This window comes from Microplitis mediator, chromosome 5, assembly GCF_029852145.1.
Source record: "Microplitis mediator isolate UGA2020A chromosome 5, iyMicMedi2.1, whole genome shotgun sequence".
Classification (NCBI taxonomy): Eukaryota; Metazoa; Arthropoda; class Insecta; order Hymenoptera; family Braconidae; genus Microplitis; species Microplitis mediator.
The window spans coordinates 2,457,516-2,478,020 of NC_079973.1; the positions used below are offsets into that span (position 1 = coordinate 2,457,516).

The 20,505-nt window shown below is 30.3% G+C and overlaps 4 protein-coding genes across 4 annotated transcripts; 1 reads left to right on the forward strand and 3 right to left on the reverse strand.

Annotated features, from left to right (window-relative positions):
• Nucleotides 1-903: 903 nt before the first annotated feature.
• Nucleotides 904-2,347, reverse strand: LOC130668413 (40S ribosomal protein S18). The gene is made up of 4 exons (XM_057470703.1): nt 2,191-2,347; nt 1,591-1,776; nt 1,404-1,505; nt 904-1,135 (listed from the first exon to the last, which is right to left on the reverse strand). The coding sequence occupies exons 1-4, from the start codon at nt 2,191-2,193 to the stop codon at nt 968-970; spliced, it is 459 nt and encodes a 152-aa protein (XP_057326686.1). The 5' UTR covers nt 2,194-2,347; the 3' UTR covers nt 904-967.
• Nucleotides 2,348-5,453: 3,106 nt separating this feature from the next.
• On the reverse strand, nt 5,454-6,416 carry LOC130668852 (40S ribosomal protein S19a-like). Its single transcript, XM_057471342.1, has 3 exons — nt 6,331-6,416; nt 6,005-6,075; nt 5,454-5,893 (listed from the first exon to the last, which is right to left on the reverse strand). Exons 2-3 carry the CDS (start codon nt 6,073-6,075, stop codon nt 5,500-5,502), a joined length of 465 nt encoding a protein of 154 aa, XP_057327325.1. The 5' UTR covers nt 6,331-6,416; the 3' UTR covers nt 5,454-5,499.
• A 237-nt stretch (nt 6,417-6,653) lies between these two features.
• On the forward strand, nt 6,654-20,496 carry LOC130668847 (mitoguardin). Its single transcript, XM_057471335.1, has 9 exons — nt 6,654-6,870; nt 6,979-7,123; nt 7,192-7,335; nt 18,226-18,413; nt 18,736-18,876; nt 18,978-19,090; nt 19,240-19,408; nt 19,484-19,717; nt 19,805-20,496. Exons 1-9 carry the CDS (start codon nt 6,775-6,777, stop codon nt 20,120-20,122), a joined length of 1,548 nt encoding a protein of 515 aa, XP_057327318.1. The 5' UTR covers nt 6,654-6,774; the 3' UTR covers nt 20,123-20,496.
• Nucleotides 10,471-17,677, reverse strand: LOC130668848 (protein unzipped). The gene is made up of 5 exons (XM_057471337.1): nt 16,929-17,677; nt 12,622-12,823; nt 12,137-12,528; nt 11,629-11,963; nt 10,471-11,474 (listed from the first exon to the last, which is right to left on the reverse strand). Exons 2-5 carry the CDS (start codon nt 12,818-12,820, stop codon nt 10,922-10,924), a joined length of 1,479 nt encoding a protein of 492 aa, XP_057327320.1. The 5' UTR covers nt 12,821-12,823; nt 16,929-17,677; the 3' UTR covers nt 10,471-10,921.
• Nucleotides 20,497-20,505: the final 9 nt, after the last annotated feature.

Consider the following 20,505-nt stretch of genomic DNA (forward strand, 5'->3'; position numbering starts at 1 on the left):
ACTCTGGATGTTTTACGTGTTTAATGTTCTCCCACTTTTCTGTACGCATGCGCAGTTCATAAATATTTGGTAGTGGGGACAGTTTCCGAGATCTTATCTCTTACTGGGACCACAATAGTAATATCTCCTTTTATCTTTAATTTATCATTTAAAAACATGACTGTGAATGTAGCAGACATCAGACAAATTTAAAATTATAAATGAGTAGAGTAAGTAATTAAAAAAATCATATTTACAAAAAATGCCTTTATGAATTTTTTAAATGCGCGTTTTTTTTAATTTTTAAAACTAATTATTTATTAATAATTTTACATTTGTCTGATGTCTGCTATACATTCACGCTCATTTAAAAACTACTTTATTATCAACAAAGTGCAATTACGACAGTACTTATCCGACAGATGGATGCAAGGGAGGCTTCAGATATCGACACACTTTTGTTCCAAAACATATCGATGTTTCCCTTTTAATTTTTTAATTTTTATTCTACTAACATTCCATTTTTCTAGTCAAAAATTAAAATGATCCTGAAGTTAGCGAACATTTAAAAATTTGTGAATTTTTGTTTTTCGTCAAATCAATTGCAAAACAATAAAATAAAAATATGCACATGTAGAAAATTTAAAAAACTACAGGTGCAATTTTTTCAAATATTTTTTTTATGGTTTATCGTCTAAAAAATCCAAAAATTATTAGACGTCTGCTCACTTCAGTATCATAAATTAAAATTATTCCCACTCATTCTGTCTGCTACACACTCGTGATACTTAATAGTAATTTTAAGTATTATAAGTAAATAACTAAATTTTTTTGAAATTTTTGACGTTTTAGCAATTTATTAAAAAAAAAAATGACGTAATATATTTATTAGGAAAATGAAGTTTAATAAAAGACATGATAGTATTGAATTTATTTATAAATTTTTATTATGACCAAATATCAGTATTTGACACCAGAAAGTGATAAATTACTTCTTCTTGGACACACCAACAGTACGACCACGTCGTCCAGTTGTCTTGGTGTGTTGACCACGAACACGGAGACCCCAATAATGACGGAGACCTCGGTGAGCACGAATTTTCTTCATACGCTCCAAATCTTCACGCAATTTTGAATCCAAGTTGGAACTTGTAAGCTATGGCCAAAAGAACATAAATTAATATCACATATATATTTTTCAATAGAATTTAAAATAAATAAATAGGTAATAATGTTGCATGCTGATTTGAATCATAAGTTGCACTCAAACAATCGGATTTATTATTCAAGTAAACTATAATGCAGTTTATCTGGCATAGATTACCAACCAAATGATTGATTTAAATTGAATCATCTGGTCGTGTATCTGTGCCACGAAATTAAAGTTTTATCGATAAATAATAAATCGTCAGGTGATCAATTACCTGGGAGTATTTTCCATCAACGATATCCTTCTGTCTGTTCAAGAACCAGTCGGGAATTTTGTACTGACGTGGGTTGGTCATGATGGTAACGATTTTTTCGACCTAGAAATTAATTTAAAAAATATTAATTAATTTAATTGATAAAAAAAGAATAAATTAAATATTTTACGAGTGTTTTTTAAATTACCTCCTCTTCAGTACATTCTCCAGCGCGTTTTGTTAAATCAATATCGGCCTTCTTGATAACAATGTTGGAGTAACGTCTTCCAACTCCTTTGATGCTGGTCAACGCGAACATGATGTTGCGGTTACCATCAATGTTCGTACCAACGATACGAAGAATGTGTTGGAATTTTTCTGGGATGATGAGCGACTGAAATTAAAAAAAAGATAATAATTAATTTTGATTATAGCAACAAGTAATTAATTAAACATAAATTATTTGAATATAATTAACTTTCCAATTTAAAAAAAAAAAAAAATATTTAAACAGATTCAAATAAATTATTTGTCAAACTCTCGACTTGTAGATTAATCGACTCATTAATATAAAGTGTAATTATTCCTGAATTAAAGTCGCTCTTTTATCAGATGAATCATAACCTCAAAGCCGCATGACAAATTAAATTAATTTCTTTTCCCGCAATAACAAAAAGAAAAGTATAAATAATGAATTCAAATTATGGGTAAAAGTATGAGGTTTCATTTTATGTCATTTTTTTGTTTTTGATTGCAAAGATTTAAATGATATTTAATAAATATATTAAGAAAATAAAATGTGGCTTACCATTTTGCAATGATGTCAGTCGGAAAAGAGATCGAAAAACATGTGGTCCTTATTTACCACCACACAGAAAAGTTCTGGTAACTTTAGCGCCATCTTTAGTAGCTTTTGAAAATTACCAATTGTTGTTTTTATTTTATTGGTATCGTTTTTGAAATTAAAGTCTTGTACTATCGCCGACATTAATGTCAGTCCTTTTTTGAAAACACTGTGAAATAAACATCCATATTTTTAAACATCTACTGAGACACAAGTCCTTAATAAATAATCGAAAAAAAAAAAAAATCTGTAATTGAAAAAGTAAATAATAAATTAATTATATAAAAAAGAAATGTATAAATAAAAATATTTATTATAAAATATGTCTATAAAAAAATAATCTTAAAAAAAAAATTCCCTATATCAAAATATAACTACAGATAAATTATAGGTATTTTTAAGATTTAAAGAAAAAAAATTTCTTATATTAAATTTTTGTATTTAATAAATTATCCAAAAAAAATATTAAAATTAATAAAATTAAAAGAAAATAAAAAATATGGCTCATATAAAAAGCGGTATAAAAATTAATGTCCTAAAATAAAATACTATATATATATAAATATAGGAAATAAATAAACGCATTACTATATAAGTATACCAAATAAATTTTAGTATAGTTAAATAACCGAATAATAACATATACAAAAAATTCAAAATATAAACTAAAAAATAGAACGTTTAAAAAATAATTGAACAAATAAATATATCTATAAATATAAACCTCATTAATAAATTAACAAAAAACAAAGAAATAGTAACAATAAACATCTATATAAAAAATAGAGCAAAATAAACTTACACATAGTAAACATAACCAGAAAAAAAAATCAATGAAAATAAATATCCATATGAAAAACATAACCATATAAAAAAAAGCATGAAAATAAATTTATAATAAATATATCGATTTTTAAATAAAAAATTTTTATTTAAATAATAATCAACTATAATTCATCGTTTGTGAGTGTTTATGAATGGACGTGTTTCAACCAGTGTATACAACACAAATCAAACGGAGTAAAACTACTAACAGTGAGTCTTTAACTCAGTATAATAGAAAATAATTAAGAAAAAGTTTAATTAAAGTTAAATAATAAAAAAAAAAATAAAATTAAGACGACTCTGTTATTGAATGGAAGAAAGGTAACGTCAGTTTGTTCTTCGGAGATTCCGATATGATTAACCCTATCCAAAACATCCCATAGAATCCATCAGAATGGGTCAAAAGCCGCTTAAAAACCAATACAAATCTATAGGATTCTATGCGGCTTTTGACCCATTGTAATGAATTCTATGGGATGTTTTGGATAGGGTTAATCATATCGGAATCTCCGAAGAACAAACTGACGTTACCTTTCTTCCATTCAATAACAGAGTCGTCTTAATTTTATTTTTTTTTTTATTATTTAACTTTAATTAAACTTTTTCTTAATTATTTTCTATTATACTGAGTTAAAGACTCACTGTTAGTAGTTTTACTCCGTTTGATTTGTGTTGTATACACTGGTTGAAACACGTCCATTCATAAACACTCACAAACGATGAATTATAGTTGATTATTATTTAAATAAAAATTTTTTATTTAAAAATCGATATATTTATTATAAATTTATTTTCATGCTTTTTTTTATATGGTTATGTTTTTCATATGGATATTTATTTTCATTGATTTTTTTTTCTGGTTATGTTTACTATGTGTAAGTTTATTTTGCTCTATTTTTTATATAGATGTTTATTGTTACTATTTCTTTGTTTTTTGTTAATTTATTAATGAGGTTTATATTTATAGATATATTTATTTGTTCAATTATTTTTTAAACGTTCTATTTTTTAGTTTATATTTTGAATTTTTTGTATATGTTATTATTCGGTTATTTAACTATACTAAAATTTATTTGGTATACTTATATAGTAATGCGTTTATTTATTTTCCTATATTTATATATATATAGTATTTTATTTTAGGACATTAATTTTTATACCGCTTTTTATATGAGCCATATTTTTTATTTTCTTTTAATTTTATTAATTTTAATATTTTTTTTGGATAATTTATTAAATACAAAAATTTAATATAAGAAATTTTTTTTCTTTAAATCTTAAAAATACCTATAATTTATCTGTAGTTATATTTTGATATAGGGAATTTTTTTTTTAAGATTATTTTTTTATAGACATATTTTATAATAAATATTTTTATTTATACATTTCTTTTTTATATAATTAATTTATTATTTACTTTTTCAATTACAGATTTTTTTTTTTTTTCGATTATTTATTAAGGACTTGTGTCTCAGTAGATGTTTAAAAATATGGATGTTTATTTCACAGTGTTTTCAAAAAAGGACTGACATTAATGTCGGCGATAGTATGTAATGATTAAATAAATAATAAATTATTTACAAGCATTTAAATTCAAATAAATATGATCCATAAGATGAGTGTAAATGTAGCAGACATCAGACAAATTTAAAATTATTAATAAATGGAGTAAATAATTAATAAAATTAAATTAAAAAAAAATGCGCGCTTAAAAAATTAATAAGTGCATTTTTTATAATTATTATTTTCAAAATTATTTACTATGTTTATTTATAATTTTAAATTTGTCTGATATCTGCTACATTCACACTCATTCCAGAAGTTAACAGACAATCGGAAATTTTCGGATTTTTTTTTACCGGAGAATTGCAAAAAAAAAACAAAAAAAAAAAAATATGCACATGTAGAAAATTTGAAAAACTATAGGTGCAATTTTTTCAAATGATTTTTTCAATGATTTATTGTTTAAAAAAAATCCAAAATTTATCAGATGTCGGCCAACTTTCGTTTCACAAATAAATAAGATTTGAAATTTAAAAAAAACTTCCAGAATCATTTACTACTGAATTTAATCTAATTAATTAATTAGTAGATGAGACAATTGATAAATTTAAAATATTTTCATTTCTATTTTACTTACGTTTCATTTATTTATCCCAAATTTCAAAAAATTGCTAATTGTCATAATTATGCAGAAATAATGTCATAAATTAGCAGAAATTTGCTGTCATAATTTTGAAATAAATGAACAAAATGTAAATCGAATGAATATAAAAAAACGCGCATTTATAGAATTCAAAAATCGATCTGCGCATTTATCCAATTGTTCAATTTGTTTATTAATAATTTAAATTTGAATCATATCTGACACATTCACTCATTTAAAAAATGAATAACAAGAATTAGAATGGTATCTTAAATTTTATTTTTGAAAAAAAATACAATCATTTAAAGAACAAGAGTCTCTTGAAGTTTCAACTGCTTCTTGCATTTAGCTTTTATCTGCGCAGCGATGCGATCTAAATCACGACGTCCCTGGCTGGTGAGTTTACGGCCACCAAGTGGAGTCTTTTCGATCAACTTAAGTTGCTCCAAGCTCTGGAGAGCTTTACGAGCGATACCACCAGCAGATCTGCAGAAGTGGCTGGGATGAGTTCCATTGCGTTTACGTCCACCGAAGATTTTTCTTACAGCACCGACTCCAACTGGGCTACGGAAGTAGATGTGACGAATGAGGGCTGCGCATCTGGTGTAATACCAATCAGGGTCATAGGGTGCCAACTCTTTGTGCTGACCGGTCTTGACGATGTCTACCCAGTCGGGTACACGCAATTTACCGGTTCTGGAATTCAGTTAAATTTATTATTAATATAATTGACAGTAATTATATATATATTTATATTTATTTTTTTGTCGTAGATCAAAAGTTAGGTTATAGCATAAGAGAACTTACTTTTTGAGGAAAAAGGCAATTCCTCTGACAGATTTGTCTTGGGGAACATCTTTCAATGTTACAGACGGCATCTGTAATTATTTAAATTAAATATAAGTATTTATAAATAATATATGAGATAAAATGTATGACAATTTTAACACGAGTCACGTGTAAAATTCGGTACTGATACTTTGGAGTTTGACGTGTAAATAAAAATCAAATAATGAAGGATTGGATATTTTAAAAAAATTAAAAATAATTGTTGCAATAATTCAAATATTTAAAACTAATTTTTTTGGTTATTAAATAAATATAATTGTTTAATAAATATGAACATGACAAACCTTGGCAACGATTCTAACCAAAAGAATCTAAAAGAGAATGTTTTTAGAAAAGTTTATACGAGTTGAATTTTTATAGGGATTTATTTTTTATCACCAGGAGGTTCTGTCGATAATAAAAATTTCTTTTTTGAATTTTTAAATTTTCCAGATTTTAAATTACGAATTTAAAATATTCGAGTCAAATAATTAGATCATTAATAAAATATTGGTAATAATTAATTATTTATTAAAATTTGAATTTGTGGTGATGAATTGGGCTGCAAGATTCCAACATGACAACAAAACTGGTGATAAAAAAAAGTTACTAGTATAAATTACTGCAAATAAAAATTAGTGCGCGGAACACAATCAAATTGGTTATGTCACAAATAAATAGTTGTAGTATATAATTAATTGAGTGGTAGATTTAAAAAACATATTTATCAGTAAAATAAATAAGTGACAATGTATACATTTGATGTACAGTACATCTTTGGAAAAATTTACACCCGTTGTACAGCAGTTTCATTGCCAAAAATTAATTTATCGCGCTCTCAAAAGGTAAATATCAATGTGTCAGTAGGTTAAACTTGATATATATATATTTGTTGACATTAATTTAATGAAAAATATTTTCAAATAATTGAGTGATGCTATAAAATTTTTTAGATATTAATAATATGTCTGACGAGTGGAACATTACTGCTAGGAGGCCTGGCAAAATATTTGAAACGAAGGCGACGACCACCTTACCCTCATACACGCCGGCAGACTATTCGTCAACGATATATCAACACCAAAGGATCTAATTTCGGTGATTATTTGTGTAATATGATATTTTATGCGCGATTAAATATTAATCTAGTATATTATAACGTTTAGATGCTGTCTCTCAAGTATCATGGGCTAAAAGAAGTGAAGTCAGTACGAGAAGTCATATAAGCGATCGAGCATCTCTTGTTTCTTCGATTCCTGGAGGCCCGGAAGGTGATGTTAAATTAACACCACAGCAATACGGTGTCCTTGGTGAGTTTATTATTTTTTTTATATTTTATTAAGAGTAGAAGTGGCATTTGCGGCCACTGCTCCATTTTTGGACATTTAATACTTTATTTTAATTAATGAAAGAGTATAAAATAAAATTTTAATTTTGATAGTGGGATAAAAGTATCTCTAGACATTTTTAAAATTAATTGTCACTGCGACGTGCAAATTATTTTATTGGAATTTTTCAAGTGTCCAAAACTGGGCCTATGGCCGAAAACGGTACCTCTATGCTATCTATAAATAAAATCGACACAAAAAAAAAAGAATTTCGTGGCACAAAAAATTTTTATTCGCTCCAAGAAAATTTTTATTTGCCCTAAGAAATTTTTTGCATCATGACTTAAGAAACAAAAATTTTCTTGGGTGAGAAAAAAAGTTTTAGAGCCAAGAAATATTTTTTTTTTCTGTATAATGATATTAGAACACGAGTGTGAATGTAGCAGACACCAGAAAATTTGACATTATAAATAAATAGAATAAATAATTTAAAAAATATTATTTGAAAAAACTGCAATTATCAATTTCAAAATTTTTTAAATGTGCATTTTTTAACATTTTGTTTCATTAATTATTTCCTCTATTAATAATTTTAAATTCGTCTACTGTCTGCTGCATTCACACTCATTATTAGAACTCATTACTAAAAGATAAATAATTAATAATATTCTCTTATCAAATCACTTGTGAAATATTAGATTATCAAGAATTTTCTTTTAAAAATTTCATAATACTGATAAAATTTTACGACCTACATGTTTATAATTGATGCCGTAAAAAAAAAAATTTAATGATTATCTACAAAAATTAAAAAAATCGATTATTAAATTCAAATTCAAATTTACCGAGGGAAGTAGTAGTAATTTTTTAGAGTATTTTAATAAAAGGATTAAAGGATAGTAATTAAATAAATTTGGTAGCACAGAAAAGCTTTATTTTGTTTTTTTAAATAACATAATTATTAAATATGAATAAGTTTATTTTTTCGAAGCCCAAATAATGTTCTGATCTAATTCAAGAACAAATTTAATAATTGATCTAAATCGCAATAAATTTATTGCTAATATAATTACAATTAATCAATCAATCAATAATTTAATTAATCAATTAAATAATGAATGGAAAAATACGTATACTAAGTACCAATTATTGCTTGCAATTGGGCTAAATGATATGAAAATTTTATTTAATATAAATTATAAATTAATATGTTTTAAAATATTTATATCATAATAATATATAATATAATAAATAAAAATAGACAGCAATTAATTAATATTATTTTGTGCGAGGTAACTTCTAATATAATAATAATTTATCAAATATATATAAATATAAATCTATAAGAATTTAGTAACCAAAATACTAAAGTTGAAGAAAAATATTTTTATCCATTAAATAATTAATAATAATAATTAATAACAAAAACATCAATAATTGTATTGAGTAATTAAATTACTAACTAAAGTAAAGCAACGAATAATAATAATAACTACAATAATTAGGAACGTCACGAAGTAATAAGCCCTTATTATCTGCACGATCCTTACTCGCTACTCTTTTACTTAAAAATATTACAAACATCGTCATCATCATCCTAATCATCAATTGTATCCCGGTCTCAAAAATATATTAATGTAGCTGCATATATAAATTTATCTACGCATCTACTCTCTTTACTTATGTCCATCATTTAATTATTAAATATCATTACAATTTAACCGTCTAGTCAATTATTTTCTCTGAATATACAATAATTTATATTCTTCATACGCAGAAATAATTTAAATACTGCGGACAATATTTTAAAAGCCTTTTTCCCGCATAAAAAAAGTCGTTTCAAAAATATTCCGAAAAAGTTCTTGTGGAATTTCTAAGCTTGAGACAGATTAGAAATTCGAGTAGAACTTTTGGAACTCGTAATTTTGATAGTAAAAAAAAAGTTTATTTTGGACTTTGTATCAGCGAATTTTGAGCAAAAAAAAGTTTTCAAAACGTATTTTTACTACACGTTACCCTCGTTCCGAAAAATTGATACTGAAGTTAGTCATGAGTGTGAGTGTAGCAGACATCAGACAAATTTGAAATTATAAATAAACAGAGTAAATAATTAAAAAAATAATATTTATAAAAAATGCACTTAATAATTTGAAAATTTTTTACATGTGCATTTTTTTTTTATATAATTTTTTTAATTATCACTCTACTTATTTATAATTTTAAATTCTTCTGATGTCTGCTACATTCATACTCATAAGTTAGTCGACGTCTAACAAACTTTTGAATTTTTTTTGAAAACGATCAAGTGTAAAAAAAAATATTTAAAAAAATTGCACTAATAGTTTTTTAATTTTCTACATGTGCATATTTTTCGTTTTTTTTTCTTCAAATTTAATTGTTCAAAAAAAAAATCCAAAAATTGTTAATTGTCTTTCAACTTCAGTCATTCCGAAAGTTTCAAATTCAAGGTTTTTTAACTTTTTCAAAATGAAGGTAAAATACATTTTGAAAAATACGTTCTAAAAATGTATTTTTTTCTCAAAATTCACTCATATAAAGTCCTAAGTAATCATTTTTTTTACTACAAAAATTCAAAAAAAGTTCCTATAGAAGTTCAAATCTGTCTCAGGTTCAGAAGTTCCACATGTCGAACTTTTTTGCAACGAATTTTTTTTACGGGTTATTATAATTATAATAGTTTATATAATCGCAATTACTTTTATTTATATTTTCAATAATGTTCTTTTTATATATATTTAGACATTTAATATCCCTTATTAATTATTTATAATTAACACGAGGAATCAGCTACTGAGTTTTTTATTAATCACTGGACTGTGGACTTTTTTTTCTCTTTAACGTTTGTGTGAGTTCCGTTAACAATATTTTAATAAGTATATAGAATATATATATATACTTTATATTCTTGGCTTATATTTGCTTGTACTCGAAGTTCAGTAAGACTAGTTTATAATATAATAATTAATAGTAATAATCATAATAGTATTAGATACATATATATATATTTTAAATATACATATATATAATTTTTTTATTTTGTTTCTTTATCTTAAAATGCTAGATTGTTATGAAGGCGTTGGTTATTTAAAACGTGCATTTTATTTCACGCACAAATGTTTTAAACTCACAAGCTTTCTCTTTTTTATTATTTTTATTTTTTTTTTTTTTGTCAAAGGCAAGCATATAAATTGTGGTCAATAACGCGTTTAAGTCTCGGTGTTAATTCCAAAAGAAAAAGAAAAAAATAAAAAAACTAAAAACAATAAACATCATAACCGCGCCATTTAAATAATTATTCATTGTAACTTGGTAACTTTTTTTTTTCTCGAGTATTTAAAAGCGTTATCACACATAGATTGTGAGAATAACAATTAAATATTAATAATTTTTCATTCCCTTGTTTTTCTTACTCATTTTTTTTTTTCCAACGGAAAATTTTTTTTTTTTCTACGACCTTAAATCTTATAATAACTAAATCAATTGTAATAGTTGTCTAATAACAAAAAATTAATATTTATATATAAATATAAGTATAAATATATACACTTCACGTGATCCTGTACAAACTAACAAACATGGACGTTAGTAATAACGTAATACTTGACTTTAATACATTTGAAAATCCCGTAACAGCGACTGGTTCCTTGTTCTTCAGTGAAAGAGGTCCGCCGTCGTCATTCTGCATGCCCGGGTCGCTTTTCCTCGGGGGTATTATCAAATTTTCGTCATCTTCATCCTCCTTAATTGACATATCAGGAGTCGTTTCGTCTGACATAGCCCCGCTTTTGCTGTAACCGGTACTAGAACTGGTAAATGTGCTCGATTTCAAGCTGGTGGTTGTCCCGGTGGTGGTCCGTGTCGTCGGAGGGGCCAAGGTCGTAGGCACGATGCTAAAGTTACTTATAAAATATATGGGACTAAACTCTGGTGTTATATCACGCATTGTTTCTTCTCTGCGCATTCCGCTGATATCTCGCGATCTCTGCTGTCCGTCTTCATAATGAGAAATAAGTTCTCCAGTGTATGGAACTTCCATATCCATATAATTAGCCTTGAGTGTTACGTTAACTGCTGTTCCTGGTTCGAGATAAATCTCAACGCTGTAATAAATAATAAACATTGTAATTTATGTCCCGATGACTCAGCATCATCTCTATTTATATCTTGTTATTATATATGCAATATATTATTATTGAATTAATTAATGATAATTAATGTAGTAATTTAATATTGTGTATTATTTTATGTACATACGTAAATATATCAGTGCGATTATATTTATCTTCCATTCCCCACGCAACGTTCATCAGCTTCGTACCATTGACAAGTGTCACCGAGGTATTTAATGCTTTGATCATTGCGTGACCCTGTCCCCAGTAACTGAAATATTTGTACGAGTAACCGAACGCCTCTGCTAGCTTTGCTGGTTCATCCCGTGAATTGGTTATTGTTGCCTCGCCAAGTATCATTGGTTCATTTTTAATAACACGCTTACGACGATGACTCAGTTTAACGGACCTCAGATCGTAGTATAGAGGCTCTGTTTCAACGAGAACCTCGCCTTCACTTTTTGAACCCGTTTCTCCATTCTGTTGATAACATGAGAGAAAAAAAGTAAATAAATAAACGTTCTGAACAATGAACACATAAATATTGCATTATGTTGAGCGATGAATCACGAGAGCAAGAATGAATGAACAAAAAATAATATAAGTAAAAAAATGTATATAATGTATAATAACAAATTGGCAGTATAACTGACGGCTTTAACGTAGGTGATGGTCCCAAGTTTATCCTTAGGATCAAGCGTGCCAATGTAGTGGGTGTAACTTGGCGAGACACCATCATTCTTTCCGTCGTCTTCCTCATCACCAGCGGAAACCGGGTGTCGGGCTACAAACATCGTGTCCGCGGCAACAGCACCCGCTGGAATTTTACGAAACTTGTCCCAAGGGAGCCAACTGAGTCGCGCTGAATTCTCGACATTCTCCAGTAACTCATATCGCTCATAAGAGTAAAAATTTCCTAATGACGTAACGGTGCAGCGATTTTGTCCTTCAATCTGGCTACCGGCTACCCATATCCCACCGTGGTAAACTCGGCAGACATACAATGCCCGTTCTTTGGTCATGGAATCTTGACCATTTGTTTCAACTGTTAAAAACAATTACTTGTTACTCGTTAGTTATTACAAATAATTAAAATAACTTAATTATTAAAAAAGAGTCGTTAAAATTATATAAATACCGTTTGGTACACGTTGAAAACCACCAATAACAATCTCTTTTGATGGGTCATAATGATTTACCGGAAGCCAATTAAGTGTACTGGATGTTACGTATTGCTGTAGTTTAGAATATATGTGGACACTGTTGTCACCGTTTGAAAACGTGACGACAGACAGCATTAATAAGAGCACGACGCTCCGATTACAAGTGCTTGGCATCGTCTGAAACAAACAAAACAACTCAATTATTATTTATTTAATTATAAAAAATTCAATTTTATTAAATATTAATTTCTCCTTTTAAATTTTACTAGAGCCGCAACGACCGCAAGTGTTGCAACGATTGCGAATTATTAATTTTCGCTTGATAAGCAGAAGAAACATGACCTGGGTTTACGCAGCAAGTTTCAGCAACTCTAGACGAAGACAAATATGAGTCCGATTGCTCAGATATACTGAGTGTCGGTACAACCGAAAATATTTTAAACCAACGGAAGCGGAAACGGAAGAAGATTTACTGATTTGAACGTAAACTATTCTCACAGTCACGGAACACGGTTCAGTGTAACGGTGCCCAGTTCCGCGGTACCTTTAACGGCCGGCCAGTCGCCGATGATAATAATAAATTAATTTAGTTATGGGTGGTGCGAGTAGAGGAATAGTTATACTTAAGTTCGTTACTTAGAGTCCGAAGCGATGCTTGAGTTATGTTACGTCGCGGTACGCTAGCAAACCTTGACCGAGTGTGAGCACACTTGGTATTGGTATCAGAAAACCTCCAAGACTATACAATTGACGCAATCATGTTTAATCGACCGATGACCCGTGACCACTCGGCGCCGTTCCACATCCTGGTTACGTACCTGCTCCAAAGCAAAAAGGATCTCCGTAGTGCTGTTATAGTGCAGCATCATAGCGCCCGGCTCTTATACTTACCAGACAAAAACAAGTATGAGGAAAATAAATTCAAGCATCGCCGCGGGCAATAAATACGAGAAGAAAAGATAATAATCAATGTCTTTATTTTTTACTTCTCTCTTTCTTTTTACAAGTAAATTTAATTCAATACAAGAGAGTCGAGTGTAAAAAATACGCGAGTAAATTTAAACTAACCAGAGATTATTGTTTATACTCGCGCATATTTTTATCTTCACGCTAATGCTCATGGCGGTTGTATCGCACCTGCATTAACATGAATTACCATTACAGTCTAATGGTACACAAAAAAATGGTTAGCATTGCAAAGTCTGGAGGGTAATCACCTCGACTGCATTGAATATTGACTGACAAAGTAACCAGAGTAAGCTGAGTCTGAAGTCGGAGCTGAAGCCAAAGCCAAATTGAAACAAATAAAAATGAACGGAAATGAAACAAGTGCAATAAACGAACAAGTACGCGGATTGTGCCAAAGGAATATCGATTCGCTGGTCCTGTCCATGCAGTTAACGTTGCCATGATAACAACACTCAAATATACATGGATATATATGAATAACAAGTATATAGATCGAGGCTCGGCGTATGACGTCTTGTTTTTCGACACTGAGTCAACTAGAATGACGACAACTGTTGCTATTCATTGATGATTGGTACAGAGGCCAGTTTCCTCTTCCATTTGTCTACCCAATTCCCTCAGCATGTATGTCTACTCGTCCATGTCTGTTATATGTATACATTAATATATATAAATATGTAGTCTGTATCTCTGACTCTGACTCTGACTCTCGCTCGGACGTTCAATCTCTGAGCCCCCATTGTTCCAATCAGCAATCAATTAACTTACGGGCTATTGCACCATCATCACAATTATAATTGGACAGATTATCTTTAACATTCAGATACACATTATCGTCCATCTATAACTGTAATGTGCTCTTCTGTCTCTCTCACTCCCTCAATTAATATATATTGTGTATTATATATTGTATGTATTATCTCTCATTTGTTGGTAATCGTAAATTAATACTGGCAATTATAATAAACTTGTGAATAAGACAGTTATACTCCGTGAAAGGCGATTGTGTAATTTAAATTTAGTAAAAAAAAAAATTGTTTTGGAGACGTCAAGTCTTAAAAATATCCATTGGCTCATAAACAAATTGAAGATAAATTAATGAATGATAATGATTATGCCTATAGCAAGAAATTCAATAAAAACTTTCATGTATTTTTTTTATGTTGATAAACTCCAAGATTATTGACAAAAAAAAAATTTCACAATTTTAAATGACGTTGTAATTTTTCCTCGTTAATTAATTAAACGTCACTGCTCAGCCGCTTGACATAATTAAGCTCGACATCAAAGCCCGTCTAGAAAAATTTTAATAAATAATTATGGTGGCAGTGGTGGTAATAATAATAATTAATTAATGCTGGTTTATTGCGTGATTTAGATGAGAATCGTCAGCAGGTTCCTGACGCTTGACCTATCTCTGTAATTGACATTGAGCTGTGATGAGTTAACGAGCACTTTTACGCGGGTCATACTGAATTACTTTATACGCGTTTTATAATAAAGTATAGTACAGGGGTCGATTCTGATGCATGCTCTATGTAGGCGTTACCTTACACTCTTCCACGAGCAGAGACTCCATTAGATGTATGACAATAATGATAATAATTACATTACAAGTGATCTATATATACTTGTATTCCTGTGGCAGTCTATCGAGTTTATAACACACGATAGACCACACTAGGACATTTTAGTTTTAAAATTGTGTGTCAGACTCTCATTAGGCTCCATCGGTTCAATCAATTTATCCTCGGCTGTGTCCTACTCTACAAGCTTCTTCCCTCGTCATCTAATTTACTTCCGCTTAATTTTCAACTAATATATATAATATCAAAGTAAAGTGATGTGTTGCGGTCTATATATATGGAGTCTATATATGTCCCGGTAATGCAATTTAACTTGTAATGCAGTTGCACGAGTAAAATAATGATAAAGTAATATGATGATAAAAAAGCAAGTAAAATAAAGGCGGGTCGATGGGAAAAATAATAAAGATACGAAAGGCCGCGATGAATAGAACGTGACTTTAAGAATTCTTGATATCCGGTTAATCGAGCGGCATCCTTGCTATGTTTTACTATCGATCCTTCCGCAAACGTTGGTAGGTTGCTGAAGAGAGGGGCATGGAAGTCCCGAGGGGCTTAGAAACTCAACCTCAACTTCCCCTCAACGTCCCTTGTACCTCAAGGTCAGTCCCTGGCAATCAAAACCCCCAGAATTTAAACCTCCTGCTGTTTTCCCTCCAGCTACCCTTTAGCGTATGCTGTTTTTTCACTAAAAAAAGCATCACAGGTGCGCGCGCTTGCCACCACGTTGACGTAATTTCTTTAACGTGTTTTCAATTTTTTTCGCTCATACTTTTTTGATATTACGGTTGGCTTAGAAACTAAATTCCGCCGTCAAGGAGATTGCGTAACACTTGTTTTCCTTCGTCCGTTTTGTTTAGTTTGTCCTGCTCAAATTGCCGGGATAGGTATACATATATATGTAAATATACATGATATATAATTGGAATTTGAGATTCTGTGTCAGTCGTTCTACACGAATGAATATAAATACCGGAATTGTGAGATATTATTGAATTAGGGTTTCAGTCATAGCGAAACCCTGAGAATGTATCATATACAATATTATTATTTTAATTTATACTCAATATAGATTATATTGATACTGATATATGTGTGCTATAAGTATACACCGAGTACTGGTTTTAATTTGTTTTCACAAGAATCAGTAGCAGATTTAATTGAAAGCCTGTATTTACACTCGGCCTCATTCCTCATGAATAGTCCTGCTGAAAATAATTACGATTATAATAATGAGCAGAAAAAGTAAATTAATAAATTAAATAAGTAAAGTGATGACGTTCGTCTTGAGTCACTTCTTCAAAAGCATTTATTAGCACCATAAATATTTTTTCTTTTCGCCTTTCTTTCCACCCTTAATTCCATTCAATTTACTTGACTTAGTCACTGGTTCTGAAATTCCCCAACCATAACTTTGCTTACTCCTTCCTCATAAATCTACTACTATACTCGGTAGTTTCACATATATATACATCATATATATACTGAATATGTATAATAGTTTAAGTAACAAAGTAAGAATAAAGATCCAGCGATTTATGTTCTTCCATTCTCACTTTACTGCTCCTTATTATTTAAGTATAATAAAAAATATAATAATTCCTCAAAAATTATTCCATGTCACGTACAATAAACATTCAGAAATTCACCTTTTACTTTTGTTTAAAATTCTGTGAACCATAAAAAAATTCATACAACTTTTATTTAATTTTTTTCAAGGTACTTACAATTTATTTTTATCCAAAATATTTCCACTTGCAATAAATATTTTAAATATTCAAATAATTAAATTTATCAGCGAGCTGTGAAGTCGCATTAAAATCTCCAATTAAAATATCCACATACACATGCACATTTGCCGGTAACAAGTTTGATAAAGCGGCAGTGCGCGCACTGAGTTTATTGTTTAATTGATAATAAAATTTGAATTTAAAAACGCAGAACTAGTGGGCATTAAATGTGTGCGCGCGAATAAGCCGAACAAACGCGACTGACGCGAGAAGAGAGTTCTCGGTGTGTACTCCTGCCGGTTCTATTCGTTGGTGACCGTTATCTTTCCCTTTCTTCGGTTGGATCCAAGCTCAAATCCCTACTCTGCACTAGCTAGCATCCACTCTCCCTCTTCGTCTTTATCATCGTCATCTAGCCGACCGGTATCGTCTTTCTCACTCAAAGCTCTCAATGATCCTCTGTAAGCTGTAACGTTGTTATATATTCATACATATATATATATATATACCTATTATACACACATATAATATGTAATAATACTCCGACTGTTCTGCGTGTTCTCAATGACACAATCCAAGACGTAGACCAAGACCCGAGTGACGAAAGAGCTGGGCCTAAAACCCGGTCTCCGAGTCCTCTATTTACTTTTGTATTTTTTTAGCGGACAGCCATGAAAGAGAGAAAGTGCAAATACGTATTATATGCAAAACTAAATAAATATATACAACACACAGGAGGAATGGACGTAAAACTGGTGTTTGTTGGATTGAACGCACCGATGCGCGCGTTTCGCTTGGCGCGAGCGCGCGAGGGGATGTTTTAAGAGGGGTCGAGTCTGCGCTCCTTCCCTTACATTACATTACTTATATATATGTGTAATATCATTATATGTACATGTACACATATATCTTGTATGTGTCTTGTAGACTAGTCTATTCAATATCGACCCCTCCGTGCCCCATTCGATGACACATCCGCCAATGCGAATTTTTAAAGGAATTACGTCACATGCGTGTTATTGACGCCGGCTCCAAGTTGATTCAGAGTATATGTTATACTTATCTTCAATTAATGCCGGTACTGATAGTACTTTAGATCTCCTTGATGTCTCAATCTGAAAAATGATTTTATTAATAAATTTACTGCGCAGAGTTATTTTTTGGTAAATAATTTTTACAAGACCAGATGGCTGGTAAAAGAATTTGTGCTGAGCCTTAGCTAAACTGTTTAAACAACAATTGTATTGAGATGTATTGTGATGACTGAGGTTTTTATTTTATTTATTTTACACAGGATTGGAGGCACTGGAAAAGGCGCTTTATTGTTGGGAGGACGCTCTCACGGCATTCAGTTGCACCCTTGGAAATAATGCGCTTGCATTGCCTTCAAAAGCCGACGCGGCATTTACACACGATGTCCAGGAATTACTTGATCTTGGCTATCAAATGCAGAGCACCGCTGAGCTGCTATTCATTGATCAGGTTCGAATTGCTTTGACGTCTACATAAATAATTTAATAGAAAAAAAAAATAAATAAATAAGGAAAATAGTAAAAAATGGCGAAGAAAATATTTTATAGACCTTTTAATATTTTATGATATTGTCCCCGTTGTTTGATGAGTCGTAATAGCTTTTTGTCACTATAATTCCATTGGCACATTGTGTCAGGGACAAATCAATTCAATTGGGTTTGAATGTTTACATAAAATAAAACATGACACCATCCTTCTATTTCAATGTACTTAATATATATAGATATATATCTAGATATAGATATAAATTTATAAGTGTGTATTTGTTTAGCACTCGGTACTTTTCTGCAACGAAGATGAAGGAAGTGAAGCGAGTAACCGGCGCGCGTCAACGGCACGTTCATACGGTCGGGAAAAAGATAAAGCGGAAGCTGCATCATCTCCCGAGTCGTTTGCGTCTGCAAAAGACGGGGTAAATATGGAGAAAAACAAACTAATAAAGAAGTTAATTTTTAATTTATTGGACGTAGATTCGAAGATGGAGTTTAATTGTTTTGTCGTTGGTTATTTTAGGTGGCAGACCTGAGAGAATTCGAAGACTTTTTTGAATTTTTCCCACACTTGGAGCAACAAAAACTGTATCATGCAGCGCTGAAGGAGCACGAGGACAAAGGCATTCAGTGCAGGTAAATTTATCTTCTATGTAAGTGGGTCACATCTGAGTGTCCTTCAATCTCATCACTGATTTTCCATCCTTCATTACAATGCGCGCTATATAATGTGCATTAAATTTAACAATAATAATAATAATAATAATAATAATAATACTAAACAGGCGGCTTCATACAGAATTAGTCAAGTGCGGCTCCGATGTCGAGTACGTTGCTAAGGTTCACTGTTTACGTCAGGCCTACTCTAGACTCTTTACTTTGCCTGGAGCCGCGACCTGGATCGCAGACATTGGTCGCCAGGTCATCAGTGACTTGATTGTCTACGCTGATAGGGTTCGTATTGTTGATTTTTTATTGCTGGCTATAATTCTTAGTCCCAAGCTAAAAATAAATAAATATTTACTGCAGGATCCTGAAGAATATCTCGTTCACTACGAGAACATGCTGGAGTTTTTGGGAGACTCGAGTAACCACAAAATAATGCAGGAAGAATTGAGCGCCCGTGGCGTTAAATGCATTAATTTCTACGACATAGTAATTGATTTTATTTTACTGGACTCTTTTGATGAAGTCGATAAGCCGCCGTCTTCAATAAAAGCGATACTACAAAACCGATGGATTTCTGCGAGCTTCAGAAAGACTGTAAGCGATATTTCGTGTACACTGTAGATTATTGATAAGTTTTTATTGGGTAATAAATTTATTTATGGGTAAAAATAATTTTTACAGGCAGTTGGTACAGCGGTGTGGTCAATACTGGCCAGTAAGCGACAGATGTTGAAGTACAATAAAGGATTCCTAACACATTTCTATTTTATATCTGAACAAGTGTCTCCGGTGCTGGTGTGGGGTTTCCTTGGGCCAGAAGGTTCACTTCGCTCGACATGTCAATACTTTAGAGATCAAGTCGTCGAGTTTCTCGTAGATATTTTTAATTTTTTCAAAGTACGTTATACAAATATCGACGAGCTCGCGGAAGATATATGGCGCGAGATGCGAATACGAGTGGAGAATATTAATCAAAGACTAGCACTTGAAGGTTGTTGATGATTTAATAATATTGTTATTATTATTACAACATTTATAAATAGTGTAGCTATGAAAAATTCTACTAGTAGAATTTATAATTTAATGATATTAATAACTCGGTACTGCCATTTAGTATCTTAAGATTTATAGCCCAATTAATTAATATTTAATTATCCAGCTGTAAATTTTTAAACAAATTTATATTTATTTCACCCGCCCGTCACTTTTTATCATGTACGATATTATTTTATAGTTGTAATTATTTGGTTGATAATAATTGAGGCATTTACCTTCGGTATTACGCACACGCACTAGATTACAATGATTAGAATTTTGTATATATCCATGTACAGTTTAGGAAACAATTTTTTTTTTATATAAATATAACACGAGGTGTACAA